We start from the raw sequence: 14,588 nt of genomic DNA on the forward strand, positions 1-14,588 counted from the left end.
GATGTCCCATTAAATAAACACATCGGCCATTAAAATCAGTATTATTACAAATAAATAAAAACATATTTCCTGATATGCTATAGATATAGATATAAGCTGCTAGCCTGCTAGTGTTCAGATAAATGCAAAACCAATAAGTTTAATAAAATCAAATATAAATCTTTTTAGTAACTTCAGACTGGAGAAATACTTGTTTTGGGTTGTGTTTAGTAATTCAAACAAATCAGGGTTAACTGTGGATATTACATAAAAATTACGGCTTGTCTGTGTTTAAAAAAAGCTTTACTGTCTGCACAAATCCGACAATAGAAGTAAATCATGTCCCACAGAGCACCACGCCTACTAAAAGCCTGCATAACAATACTGTTGCTCAATCTGGCGATTCACTTCCTTCTGCAACAAGATCAGACTTCTTCCTATTTTCATTCGTGATTCCTATTTTTTCACCATGCATATTCGCTGCACTTTACTGCTAACAAGTGTGTTCCTCTTATTTTCAAGAGCAGGTAGGTAACTTCAAGATAATAGCTGTTTATCGGTCTTACAGTAAAAATAAAAAAGACGTTTGATTCATTTGTGTTATTTAGTAAACACAAGCTAACGTTTAAGATTGTCGAACTGGCGCTTGCGTTGTGTGTGAGAAGACAACACACATGAGCATTTCAGCATCAGCTAATTGTTGACTTTGTGTTACAGATGCTTACTTTGGTTACGGTGTGGTCCGTTGCCTGTTTACTTCCAAAGATGATGTTGTTTATCTGGCACAGCTCTACTTTAATAAGGTGCTTCAGGGTCAGTACAACAGCACTTTGGGGAAATATGTCGGCTACACAGAGAAAATGAAAGAAATTGCAGATGAACTCAACAAAAACCAACGTTTCTTAGAACAAGAAAAAAAGAACGAACAGAAGTGCAGAACCAACGTCCCGCTAGTGTTTGATGTGCTTTCAAGACCAGGTGAGCATAGAAAAACTCTGAAACTCTAATGATATTTTAGATTCCAGCAGCCATTGATAGTTACACTTCTTATTTCTGTGATATCAATAAAGCACTAGGTAACAGCTTGGTGCTCTACAGGGACTTTCCCTAAAATGTTTTTTAAGTACGTGAGAAAAAGATTGCTGGTGACTGAATCAGTGACTGAATCCTGTGACTGGTAAGTTTTTGAAAATTACTAACAGTGCTGCGGTGTTTTGCACTGTCGCCTCACAGAAAGAAGGTTCCTAGTTTTAACCCAACCTGTGGATTTGTGTGGAGTTATCATTACCTCCCTGTGTTCAACTTCCTTATACACTCCAAACTGATGAATTACTGATGAATGAAAATCTCTCCTGATTTGTGCGCCATCTCTTTTAAATGTTGAAAGTGAAAACACTTCCATAAAGGAAACAACCCTGCGTGCTTAGTTACTGCTCTTCAGCCCTCTTGATGTATTTTAGGAATTAAGATGTCCCTCTGTTAACCCTGGTCACGAGCAGGAAGACGGATGGACAAATTAGAGAAATGAGAAAACCCTAGACTGAAAGTAAACAGCTCAGAGGACACGAAAGAAAAAGCAGTTCCCGAAATAAAACAGTTAGTCGAAACAACAGAGCTAACAGAATTCATGACCAGGAAACAAGGAGACAGAATGGCGAGGAATATCAGCGAAAATTCGAAAAAACATACCAAAAAACAGACAACCACTGAACAGTCAGGGGTGAGGGAAGAGAGCCAGGACAAAAGACACAATGTGGAAGAGAGCCAGAGATAAACCTGAAGATCTGAAAGCAATGATGCAGCGTAGTTTATTAAATAAGGGAATGTTCCGAGTGAAAAGATCCAGCCCAAATTATAAGCTTAATCAAACAGAGGGTTTTACTGGGAATACTGTTAAATGTTTAATGCCACCTTTCCCACACGATCCAGATTAATGTGGTGGGTGGGGTCTTTTACATTTTGAGAGAATTGAGTCTACTAACAGGTTAAATGCAATTTTGAGACGGTCATTATCAGCATATACATGGATATTAAAATGACCTACTATAATTATTTTATTAGAGCTGAGGACTAAATTAGAAAGTCTATGAATTCACCTAGGAACTGTGAGTAAGGGCCATATGAATGATAGTTAACAGCAAATAAAACTGAGTTTTCCGATTAGAGTTTACAATGCTAAGAGTTCTGCTTTCAAATGAAATCTAAGAAGTTGTAAATCTGGATCTATTCAAAGCTTTAGTGGAAGATTGCTGCCACTCCTCCTCTTTGGTCTGTGCTTTGAGGATTCTCACAGTTAGTATTGCTCAGGGGTTTGATTAATTTCAACTATCTGCTGGAACCAAGTCTTTGTAATAGGAGCAAATCAATATGTTTGTCAATTATCAAATAATTTACTCACAGGGGCTTAGAAGACAGAGACCTAATTTTTAATACTACATATTTAACTGTTTACTCTTTAGTGCACTTGAGGGTGCTTTGTTGTGCTTTCTTTGTGAATTTTTTTCATTTAAATCTGATTGGTTTGCTTTGCTTTTTGCCCGACTGGTAACACGCCATCTTCTATCGGAATAGAGGATTACAGGAAAACTGAAGCTCCAGAGAAGGATATAAGGCTCATTACAGAAACTGTGTTATTGCTGCAATGCCTAATCAGTGTTAATTGATGGTATTTAATTTTATACCAAATCGTTCTGACTGTCTGTTCTTTCCACAAGTTGAGCCCACAGTCAAGCTGAGGTTAGCTGAGTCACCAGAAAGTGAACATCCAGGCATGTTGATGTGCAGCGCGTACAACTTTTATCCCAAACAAATCAAACTGACATGGCTGAGGGACGGAAAGGAGGCAACATCTAATGTGACTTCCACTGATGAACTACCCAACGGAAACTGGCTCTACCAGATTCACTCCTACCTGGAGATTATACCCAAACCTGGAGAGAACATTAGTTGCATGGTGGAGCATGCCAGCCTCATGGAGCCCAAATTTTATGACTGGGGTAAGACAGTGAAAGGAAGCTTATTCTTGGACCTCATCCTGGTTTATGATGTTATTAAATAAGACTTATTAAATTCACAGTTTAGAAATGTAATATAGTGATACATGTGTTTTCAGATCCAACATCCGAGGCAGAGAAGAATAAGATTGCTATAGGTGTAGCAGGGCTGCTGCTGGGTTTGGTGTTTGTACTCGGTGGAGCTGTTTTCTACAAGCGGAACACTACAAGTGAGAAACATGACAAACGTGACCTCCTTAATGTCTCTATCTGTAACCTGAGCAATTATATAAGTACATTTAAGGAATAACTTTTACTTGCTCTGTAGGTAACAAGCTGTTCACTCTAACAGTCATTATTTCCACATCTAACTCTACCGCACTTTGTAGCAGCTGCAATTTTAACACATTAACACAAAATTATTGTTATTTAAAACCAATACATTTTAACTCTGTCTTCTTGTTATTATTGTATAGGCCGGATATTGGTGCCAACAAGTTAATCTACCTGTTTGGAGGTACTGTCCGAAGGTGGAATCATCTAAGAAACGATGGCAGCAAATGGAAAAAAGTCAATTTTGAGTTTGCCAACTGGGAAGACACTTATAATTTGTGCATTTAGACTGGAGAATTCAGAAATATTCAGCAAAAAAAGGAAAAAAAACATATGACTTAAGACTTTTGTTTATAAAACATCACAACTAAATTAACAATGTAACTAATGATTTAATTTATTTATTTAGATTTCTCAGAGTGTGGGCTGTAAATGTTCATGTTGACAGAGATGCTGCTGTTTTGAAGGTCTACTTGATTGTGAAATGTTTTATTAATATTACTGAAAATGTTAAAAATATATATCTGGGGCTTGGATAAAAGAGATATATTTTATTAATCTAGTCATTCAGTTATTCTAACAAGCTGATTTATTTATAGACTTAATGTGAAACTGCATCGTGCAATATGTTCTTCATTTTCTTGTTCCAGCTGTTTTAACTTAAAGATTTCATGCTTTTCTTTGTCAAGTGTGAACTGGATACCGTTGGGTTCGTAGGGCCCAGTTGTTCAAAAGCAATGTGGCAGGATAAGGATTATTTGATGTGAAATATCAAAATTAACCTGATCCCAGCAGGGGGCTGAATTTGGTCTGGACTACAAAGGAAAAATGAAACAAAAACTCAAAAGGAAAAGAAAAATAGAACTGGTATACTAAGTTTTTTTCACCACTATTTTTACATTTTGTATTAAGTGGTATATTTATAAAATAAAATATATTACCCTACATAATTGTATTGATGATGCCTTCTTCATAAGTTTTAAATATATAAAATATATGATAAACTGAGTTGTGTGGTGAAGTCATCACGTTAACGTTAACTAAAAAAGGTTATGAATTAAGAATTTTAAAGGTAATCACAGTAGGTAATAGTAAAATCATTAAAAACTTAAATCTATGCATATGATATTAATTTTTGTTGCCATCTGCTGGTCATTTTTTAGTTTAGTAAGTCGGGCCCGTCGCAGTAAAGACAAACAGTGCAGAACATGTGTTGCTGCACAAAAGCAATCAGAGATGTTCGTGTTTGTGAAGCATGGTGGCAGTAGCATCATGGTGTAGTCCGTCTCAACAGCAGAGGCTGAAGTTTTTACAGTAGACACAGCAGTGACCTCAAGGCGCTTTATATGAAAAGCTAAACCATACAATAACACATACAGAGAACAACCCAACAATCATATGACCCCTTATGAGCAAGCACTTTTGGGGATAGTGGGAAGAAAGAACTCCCTTTTGTCAGGAAGAAACCTCCAACAGAACCAGGCTCAGGAAGGGGCAGCCATCTGCTGCGACCAGGGTGAGGGGAGGAAGACAGGACAAAAGACATTAATTAATCAGTCAATCAATCAATTCAATGCATCATGGGAATCCCCCTAGCAGTCTACACCGGATCCAGGCCTAACTATATGCTTGGCAACAAGGAAAGTTTTAAACCTAATCTTAAAAGCATAGATAGTATCTGTCTCCCGAATACAAACTATTGGAAATATTGGAGATATTGGAAACTGATTCCAAATATCAGAGGCCTGAAAGCTAAAAGCTCTGCCTCACACTCTACTTTTAAATACTCTAGGAACCACAAGCAAGCCCGCAGTCCGAGAGTGAAATGTGGGTTCATTAAGATAAGATGGGGCCTGATTATTTAAGACCTTGTATGTGAGGAGCAGTATTTTGAATTAAATTCTGGATTTAACAGGGAGCCAATGAAGGGAAGCCAATACAGGAGAAATATGCTCTCTCTTTCTCGTACTGCAGCATTTTGGATTAACAGAAGGTTTTTCAGGGAGTTTTTAGGGTATCCTGATAATCCGGTTGTTCAGTCTGACGTCACTAGCCGTGTCTGGGTCTAAACTCCGCTGCAGGTCCATATATCAAACGATCACTATGGCATTACTGAGAGTTGAAAAACTGTCTAAAGTCTTTCATCTTTAATAAAATGATCAGTGTTCTGCTCTACCAGGTGTAACAATTGAGTTTAACATCCAGGCATCCATGAAAACGGAATTTATGACATTTAACGGAGTTAGAAGTTAGCAGGGAGTTAGCTCGCTAGCTTCTATCTAAATACAATATAGCATGTCCTGACTGCGGGGTTTTGGAAACAAATTAAAACGTACAGCTCTGTTATCACTTCCAGCATAAATGAAGACAGAAAACTAAACAGCAGTGACGTTTGTAGGGTTACTGAAGTTGGGCTAGCTGGTATATAATGATGTGCTACGTGACCGCTAGCAACACAGCTATGTTAGCATAATATAAACAAGCTAACTTTTTTCCCACTCGATAAAAGTTAACGTGAGTGTTCTCGGTGGTCAGGAACAAATGTAATCGCATGGCAGGATGCTGTAAAAGGACCAAACTTCAGCCAGGAGAACAACTGAGATAATCCATCCTCAATACGAGGTTAGTCATTCATGGGCTGGGCTGTAGTTACATCCTAAGGTTTTAAAAACTGAGCTTAAATAAATGATTAGCGGTAATAAAAGCCGAGGGAGGTCAACAGTGATCACTGACTGTTTTAGGAGCTTTTTGAGATCAAATAGAAGAAAATACAAAACATTAAACATGTTAACAACACAAAAGCCATATTAAACGCAGACTACTTTAGACCCGGAAGTAGGATTCGTCGCGTCATCACTGAACAACCGGATAACGATTACAGTAGTCCAGCCTAGAAGTAATAAATGCATGAACTAGTTTTTCAGCATCACTCTGAGACAGGATATTTCTAATTTTAGAGATGTTGTGCAAATGGAACAAAGCAGTCCTACATATTTTTTAATACGTGCACTGAAGGACATTTCCTGGTCTAAAATGACTCCAAGGTTCCTCACAGTGTAACTGGAGGCCAAGGTAATGCCATCAAGTGTAAGAATCTGGTTAGATACCATATTTCTAAGATTTTCAGGGCAGAGTATAATAACCTTGGTTTTATCTGAAATTAGAAACAGAAAATTAGAGGTCATCCAGATCTTTTTGTCTTTAAGATATTCCTGCAGTTTAACTAATTGGTGTGTGTTTCCTGGCTTCATGGATAGATAAAGCTGGGTGTCATCCACATAGCAGTGAAAATGTATGCTATGCCTTCTGATAGAGCTACCTAAAGGGAAGCATGTATAATGTAAAGACAATTGGTCCCAGCACGGAAACCTGTGGAACTCCATAATTACTCTCAGTGTGTGAAGAAGACTCTCCATTTACATGAATAAACTGGAGTGCATTAGATATGATACAACACTATCACAGCACTATCTGTAATACCTACAGCATGCTCTAATCGCTGTAATAGAATATTATGGTCTAGCAGAACGAGCACAGAGATGAGTCCACTGTCAGAGCGCCATAAGATCATTTGTCACCTTCACTAAAGTTGTTTCTGTACTGAACTGTAAATGCCAGGTGGATGCTTCTCACCTGGCATTGACAACTGAGATAAACAGTGAACTGACAGCCTTTCAGAGATAGCAAAAAAGCTCTGGGGTGAATCTGGTCCAGAGTCACTTTCATATCTGAATACACTCACTACAGATGGTAGGTGGCCAGAGTTTTTGAAGTGACTCTGGGATTAAAACATAAAGTACTGAAAACTATCTAACTGACCATTACTTGATTGCATTTGTTTTTTGTTTTTTTTAAACAGTAGTGGAAATACGTTGGTCAGCTGCAGCTGTTGTGGGGGGCATTCTAAATTTTGTGTTTTTGATCTCTTGCCTGACTAAAACATGTTTGTCCTACATTGGCCACTATAGTTAGGATAAGAAAGCAGAACTGACAGCTATCTGCTGACATCTAGTGGTTCCCGCTTGTTACACATTGTGTAAATTTACAGACCTCACAGTACCATATTATTTTAACAAAAGGCCCATTGCTCTCAGACTGCAGGAAAACAGCTTCATCAATTCAGTCATCTGATCTCAACCCAACAGAGCATGCTTTTTAGATTAGATTAGATAAAGCTATTAATCCCTCGGGTGGGTTCCTCCAGGAAATTCTGTATAATTGTAGTAGAATTTTAGTTTTTGAAGACAAGACTTAAGGCAGAGAGACCCCCAAGCAAGCAATACTGAGAACAGCTACAGTAAAGGCCTGGATGAGCATCTCAAATGAAAGAAAATCCATTTGGTGTCTATTGATTCTAGACTTCAGGCCTTTACTGACTGCAAAGGAATCATCCAAGTACTAAAAACTAATCTTATATTTAAACGGATGTTAGTTTTTCTAGTTATCGTTTATCTAGTTGAATTAAATCTCACTGTATGCTCTTCAATAACACAGTAAGAGAGCTGAGTCCTGTTGCAAAAATATTTACAACCTTACAACCAGAATATTACCAGACAGACAGAGCCAGTAAGGTAGCTGCGAGGACACCTTTTGGTAAGAAGCTGGGCCTGCAGAGGCAGTGTGATGCTTTGTAATATTCTGCTAAGAAACCTTGAGTACCAATCTTCTTATTGATATTACTCACGTAGGCACAGTTAATTTTTTTGCTTTAGCTTATCATCAGACTCTTTAAAAACCAATCTGGTTTAACCCGAACAACTTAAATTCCTTCACTAAGTGGTTTTAGTGAAGTAAAAAGAGACTTGTCAAAGCATTTAATGTGTTGTTGTTAAAACAAACTCCGTAACATGCCAGCAAAGGCAGAAAAGAAGAAGCCATAAACTATGAGGTAAACAGTGCAGTTTGGTAAACAGTGATTCAAATCTTCTTTGCAGATGTTTATGAGGATGTTTCAAAGTATTTTGTGCATTTTAGTGAGAAGGACTGGATGTAACTTCTTTCGTTACCAAAGTAAATCCACAGGGACCTGCGAACCCTGCAGCTGTGATTGCAACACCTTGGTCCTGACACACCAACTTCTGCTTTTTGGGTTTCTGCTACTTGTGTGTAGTCATTCTTATCACACGTGTTACAAGGAAGTTAGAAAGTTTTGGACTAAAACTGTGGTAAAAACCGAGGAATGTGGTGTATTACGCATAGCCTTGTGTAATTTCTCATATTTCTGGCTGATGATGCAAGAACTGTTTATGTAATTACTGACAAATTCAGAATGTCTCCGTTACAGGAAGGAACCTAGGAAGTAAGGTGTGATCAGTCTGTTATTTTCATTGACCAGACAGAGATTAAATGTGTGGCCTTGAATTGGACAATGTTGAATTTCCTGACAATGGCCACTCACACATGAAGCGCCCTGTGGTCATAATAATCAATCTAAGAATGAGTTCCTGACATTCCTTCAAACTTCACCTTTCAATGGGCGTCTTTTGATGTTTCTCTAGACAACCAAATACCCGAGAGTTAAACAGAACAACCTTGTTCGTCTAATTTTCTATTGACATAAATTTATATATTTATTATTTAAGTTTTTATTCTCAGTTGCAATAGTGACCTGTTTTGACAATGATATAAGTTAAGTAAATTCAAGGCTGAAGAGCTTTTTTAATGTTGATTATAAAAGACACGGGGTTGTATACACAGTGCCCACCTATCTTATGATTAACCCAAGTCAAATATCTGGAGATCTGAGAACACAGAAAACAAATGTGTTATACATTACAGAAAAATCCACTGGAGGAAAAAGGTACATGAGTTTTACTGCTGTTTACTTCATTTATCTTTGATGTAACATAACTGGTAAGATATGATGGATCTTAGTTGTTTTTAAACCCACCACAGACCCCCTGAGAGCATCCTCTGTCTTGCTGAAGAAGTTGAGCTGGGGGTTGAAAATAGCCTGATCGGCTTTGTGAATCATTTCAACCCACCTTCCATCAATTTCAGCTAAACCAAAAACGGCCATCCAGTGTCTGAGAGGGTGTCGCTCAGTCGGTATGTTCCCAATAAAGATCAAACCTTCCACCAGTTCTCAACTCTGACGTTTAGCCTGAGCGAGGGCGACATTTACAGCTGCACCGTGGAGCACTGGAGAGACCCTAAACAGGAATCTGGGGTAAATATTTAGTCTTATGAATAAAGCAAAAATAAAAAGACGTTTTTACTTCTGTCAGTAATGACAATATTGCAGGTATTCAGGTTAATGTAAAACCGATGAGTTTTATAAGTTCCAAAAAAATGTTTTTTTTTATATTCTTTTATTGCCAAAGGACTTAAAAGAAACTAATATCTCAATCTATTATAGGCATGAAACTACAAATACACACAATTCGCTGCACAATATTAAGATACAAATATCAGACCTGCAGCAGTAATTTTTCTTCAGGTTATTTTAAACTGAAAGAGGGCGTTACTGCTAAGAATTTACTCCAACTTGAAATACATAACACCATATGCTAGAGTTCTGATTTTGGAACTAAATTCCTTGTTTGCACTGTAATAAATTGCCATAGCGGGGAAATGAAGCAAATTTTGAATACTAATTCATCTCAAGCACAGTTCTTTCTTTTATCGCTTACAAAAACCTTCTTTTTTCTTTCCATGATGAAGGCACCACTGCTTGGATATCAAACAGATGTGTTACGGCCTTCCTGTATGGTTTCAAAAACAGTTTAAACCAGCTTCAGGTGAAATTTTACACAAGTTTTTACAGTCTGCACAAATCTAGCAGTTAGGGTGAAAATAAATCACACCACATACATACACAGAGCACCACGCCTACTCTTTAAAAAGTTTATTGTTACTCAAGCTGCAGATTCACTTCCTTATGCGAGAAGATCAGATTGATTGCTACTTTCATTCGTGATTTCGTGTTCGTCACCATGCACACTCACAACTTTGTGATACTGCCACATGTGCTCTTGATATTTTCAACAGCGGGTAAGTAACTTTAATATATAAACTGTATTGTTTGTGTTACAACAATACAACAATGATATCATTAGAGAAATAAAAATACAAGCAAACCTTAAACTGGTGCTTTTGTTGTGTGTGAGAAGATAAAAAAAACATGAGCATTTCCATATTGGCTAATTGTTGACTTTGTGTTACAGATGCTTACTTTGGTTACGGTGTGATCCGTTGCCTGTTTACTTCTAAAGATGATGTTGTTTATCTGGCGCAAGTCTACTTGAATAAGATGCTTCTGGGCCAGTACAACAGCACTTTGGGGAAATATGTCGGCTACACAAAGAAAACTAAAGAAATTGCAGACAATCTCAATAAAAACAAAGGTTTCCTGGAACATGAGAAAAAGAACAAAGAGAAGTGCAGAACCAACATCCCACTCGTGTTGGACATTCTTTCAAGACCAGGTGAGCACAGCTGAAACTAATGATGTTTTAGGGTTCAGCAGCCTGCTCACTCTGGGGTCTCTTTAGAAACAACTTGATGCTTTAGAGCAGCTTTTCTGAAAACGTTTTAAGAACTTTATGAGGGAATGATTGCAGGAATCTGTTCATCAAGTGGGCTGAAAGAAGTGTTCAGATCATTTCCTTAGTGAAAAGCATTCATGTATCATCGTCGAAACACCTGCAATGTTTTTTTTTAGAATCAGGACAACATACGCGGGAAAATGCAGCTCCTGAAACTCTTCATCTGTTCCACTGTTACACATGTCTGACTGTAGTCTAAATAATTACAGAAACTTAGTGTTATTAGTCCAGTATCAGTGTATTAACTGATGATATTTCATTTTATATTAAATAGCTCTGTCTGTTCTTTCCTCCAGTGAAGCCCATTGTCAGGCTGAGGTTAGTTGAGTCAGCAGATAGCAAACATCCAGGCTTGTTCATGTGCAGCGCGTACAACTTTTATCCCAAACAAATCAAACTGACGTGGCTGAAGGACGGAAAGGAGGCAACATCTAATGTGACTTCCACTGATGAACTACCCAACGGAAACTGGCTCTACCAGATTCACTCCTACATCGAGATTTCATCGAAACCTGGAGAGAAAATCAGCTGCATGGTGGAGCATGCCAGCCTCACAGAGCCCAAGGTTTATGACTGGGGTAAGAGAGTGATTGGAGGAGAGTTTATCAGTAGAACTCATATTGGTGTTATCCTTCTAACATAAGACATATTAAATAAGTGTGTATATCTAACACAGTGATAAATGTGTTTTTAGTGCCAATAACTGAAGCAGGGAAGAATAAGATTGCTGTTGGTGCAGCAGGGCTGCTGCTGGCTTTGGTGTTTCCAATTATTGGAGTTATTTTCTACAAGAGGAAGGCCACATGTGAGACACATAAACAAAAAAAACCTCAAACAACAAAATCTGAAACTGTAAGTTGGGTAATTGCATTAGTTAATGTAAGCAGTGTGCTGATTATTCCCCATTTCACTCTAGCAGTCATTATTCCCACTTCTAACTCTGTCACGGTTACCGTAGCAGTTGCAGTTTTTACTTTAACGTTTTAACACATTAACACAAAATGTCTGCAATCTAAAATGAACAAATTTCAACTCTGTTGTTTTTTATTTATTCTACAGGCCGATCTAAATAGTGGGAAAAATGAGGTTTAAGGTGGATTAAATGCCCTGCAACAGACTGGTGACCTCTCCAGGTCACCCACCTCTCACCCTGTGACACCTGGGCTCCAGCCCCACCACCACCACCCTGAAGTAGTTAAGTGATGGAAGGATGGAGATTAAATCAGACTTTTACACTCAGATTGAAATACATAAAATTATTTATGATATATATATATCATAAATAATTTTATGATATATATATATATATATATATATATATATATATATATATATATATATATATATATATATATATATATATATATATATATATATATATACAGCAGAGTTCTGTTTACGAACAGAACTCCGCTGAGTTATCTGTGCTAATTTTTCTCTCTCAATTCATATATCGACATTCCCACAGGTTTCAAAGCTGAATTTAGAGAAATCTGCGAGAAGTCTGATTTATCTACTTTATCTTCATTCCAAAAACCTGAAATCATTTATCATTTATGAAGCTCAGCAGTTTTTGTTTTTCCATTTTCTTTCCTGTGGTAAACAAAGCTATGTGCCTCTCTCCTGCTCTCCTGTGGGTATTTTTGGTAATCTATGGGTTAAAGAAGCCCTCAGTACTGTCTTATAGATGAGACTGCTGGCCATGCTGATTAGTTGTTTAAGTACAGAAGATAGGATGGCAACTCCTAAAGGCTCAAACAAAAGCAACAGGCTTTGTTTTGTCCCATCTTCCTGTGCTTTACTTGCCCTTTTTATCTTCTCTTTCTTCGAAACCTCGAGCAGAACCAGGCTCAGGGAAGCCCCACGATGAGCTGATGGGCTTCCCTGAGCCTGGTTCTGCTGAACGTTTCTTTCTGTTAATAGTGTCACGGTCCTGGGTCTGTGACTCAGTGTGTGTGTTTTCTGGTTTAATTTATATTCTTTGAATTAGTTTTAATCATGTTTCAGTTTCCTTGTTCTTCCTAGTTTAATCATTTGTATTTCTAATTCTTAGGTTCTTGTTCATTTAGCCTGTTCTCTTTTGTGCTCTGGTTGTCTTGGTCTCATCTGTGTTCTCCCCAGTTCGTCATCCTTTTCACCCTCTCTGTGTTTCCTTTTTTATTTTGACAGTCTCCCATCCTGTGTTCAGTGTGTTGCGGTGTTGATGGTTTGGGACAGCTGTGTTGGGGGACAGCTGTGTTGCTGTTCAGTGTGTTCAGTTTTTCTTCCCCTGTGTCTCATTGTGTCTGATTACTTCCAGCTGTGATCCCTCCTGTTTCCCATCCTCTAATTGTCTTCTGTGTTATGTCCTCTGTCGTCCTCTGCTTGTTGTTGTGTTGTCCCACATCGCTGTGTTTCCTCTGTGCTTCTCGGATTCCTTGTAATTCCTAGTTTCCAGTTTTAGGTTTTTGTTTCCTTGTATTTAGTGTTTGAATTTTACAGCAAATAAAATCTTTTCTTTATCCCTCTGTGTTATGAGTCCTGGGTTTGGGTCCTACTCCTGCCTACCACACAGCGCTACCTTGACAAAAAGGGAGCTTTTCCTTCCTGCCATCACAAAGTGCGTGCTGGTAGGGTGTTGTTTGATTGTTGAGGTTTTCTCCAGAATACTGAACGGCCTTTACCTTACAATATAAAGCACCTTGAAGCGACTGTTGTGATTTGGCACTATATAAATAAGAGAGAATTGAATTACTGTGTTAATATGGTCTGCAGGGTTTTAGGGTTATAAATACATCAGGGAGTTGCATTCAGAGATTCACAGCTAGGATCATATTTCTAAAGGTCTTAGGAAGGCCAACAAATGGGAGCATGTGAATACTTCATTCATTATTATTTCAATTTGCTGGAATAATGGTCACTTTCTTGCAGCAAATTTTATATTATTAATCTCTAAATCTCTAAATCTCTAATTTGACAAAAAAAAAAAATTCATAAAACAAGTATTAAAAACATCAGTAACACAAAATTTTATTGGTGGTGATCCAAAGACGCTAAACTGAAAGACCGACAAAGGGGATGAGCAGGCTCTATTTCATAATTAAGCTGAGATCTTTGATATGAGTTTTCTGAGATTTTCTGTTCCTCTGTTGTGGTGAGTGCGGTGTACTTTACTGTGGTCTGCTGGGGGAGCAGCGTCAGAGCTGATAGACCCAACAGACTGAATAAACTGATCAGGTAAGTCGGCTCTGTGATCGGCTGATCACTCAACAAACCGTTATCGATCACGGATAATCACAGATACATCTTTCACATTTTTCACATGTAGTAACTTGTGGTATCAAATATCACAACAGCCTGAGAGCAACACATCTGTCCATGGAGGTATCAACTGTTCTCACATGTTAACAATTTATTTTAACCCTACACCCTTATTTATTTAGTTCTCTCTGTTTGGACTGAATAGAGTCCCACGTATCCACATAATTCACATCCACATAACCACACAACTCATTCTTACACACGGACACACACACCAACTTTAATTAAATATGAAACATGTAGTATTGCATTGTATTCTAATGAGTTACATAATATTCTGCTAATTTAAGTTTAAGTACTGTAGCTAATCTAACTGCTGTAACAGAGGAGTTTCATAGCCCTGTGATAAATAAATATTCTATCTTAGTGTCAGAAGTGTTGTCTCTAAACGCAGTATATATCTATAATCTGTTGTCTGTGGACGCAGATATATCAG

At 37.8% G+C, this 14,588-nt stretch overlaps 3 protein-coding genes across 3 annotated transcripts in view; 2 read left to right on the forward strand and 1 right to left on the reverse strand.

Annotated features, from left to right (window-relative positions):
• Positions 1-14,588, reverse strand: part of fam171a1 (family with sequence similarity 171 member A1) — a 61,552-nt gene that overhangs the window by 42,119 nt on the left and 4,845 nt on the right. The gene's annotated exons all lie outside the window — the stretch shown is intronic.
• Positions 393-4,243, forward strand: LOC146564387 (H-2 class II histocompatibility antigen, E-S beta chain-like). The gene is made up of 5 exons (XM_085292153.1): positions 393-506; positions 697-957; positions 2,694-2,975; positions 3,092-3,202; positions 3,449-4,243. The coding sequence occupies exons 1-5, from the start codon at positions 449-451 to the stop codon at positions 3,472-3,474; spliced, it is 738 nt and encodes a 245-aa protein (XP_085148279.1). The 5' UTR covers positions 393-448; the 3' UTR covers positions 3,475-4,243.
• Positions 10,202-12,080, forward strand: LOC146564388 (rano class II histocompatibility antigen, A beta chain-like). Its single transcript, XM_085292150.1, has 5 exons — positions 10,202-10,298; positions 10,472-10,732; positions 11,149-11,430; positions 11,547-11,704; positions 11,912-12,080. Exons 1-5 carry the CDS (start codon positions 10,241-10,243, stop codon positions 11,942-11,944), a joined length of 792 nt encoding a protein of 263 aa, XP_085148276.1. The 5' UTR covers positions 10,202-10,240; the 3' UTR covers positions 11,945-12,080.

Source organism: Mchenga conophoros, linkage group LG11, assembly GCF_057382185.1.
Source record: "Mchenga conophoros isolate Kocher_MC1m ecotype Shallow Benthic linkage group LG11, M_conophoros_male_GT1.1, whole genome shotgun sequence".
NCBI lineage: Eukaryota > Metazoa > Chordata > Actinopteri > Cichliformes > Cichlidae > Mchenga > Mchenga conophoros.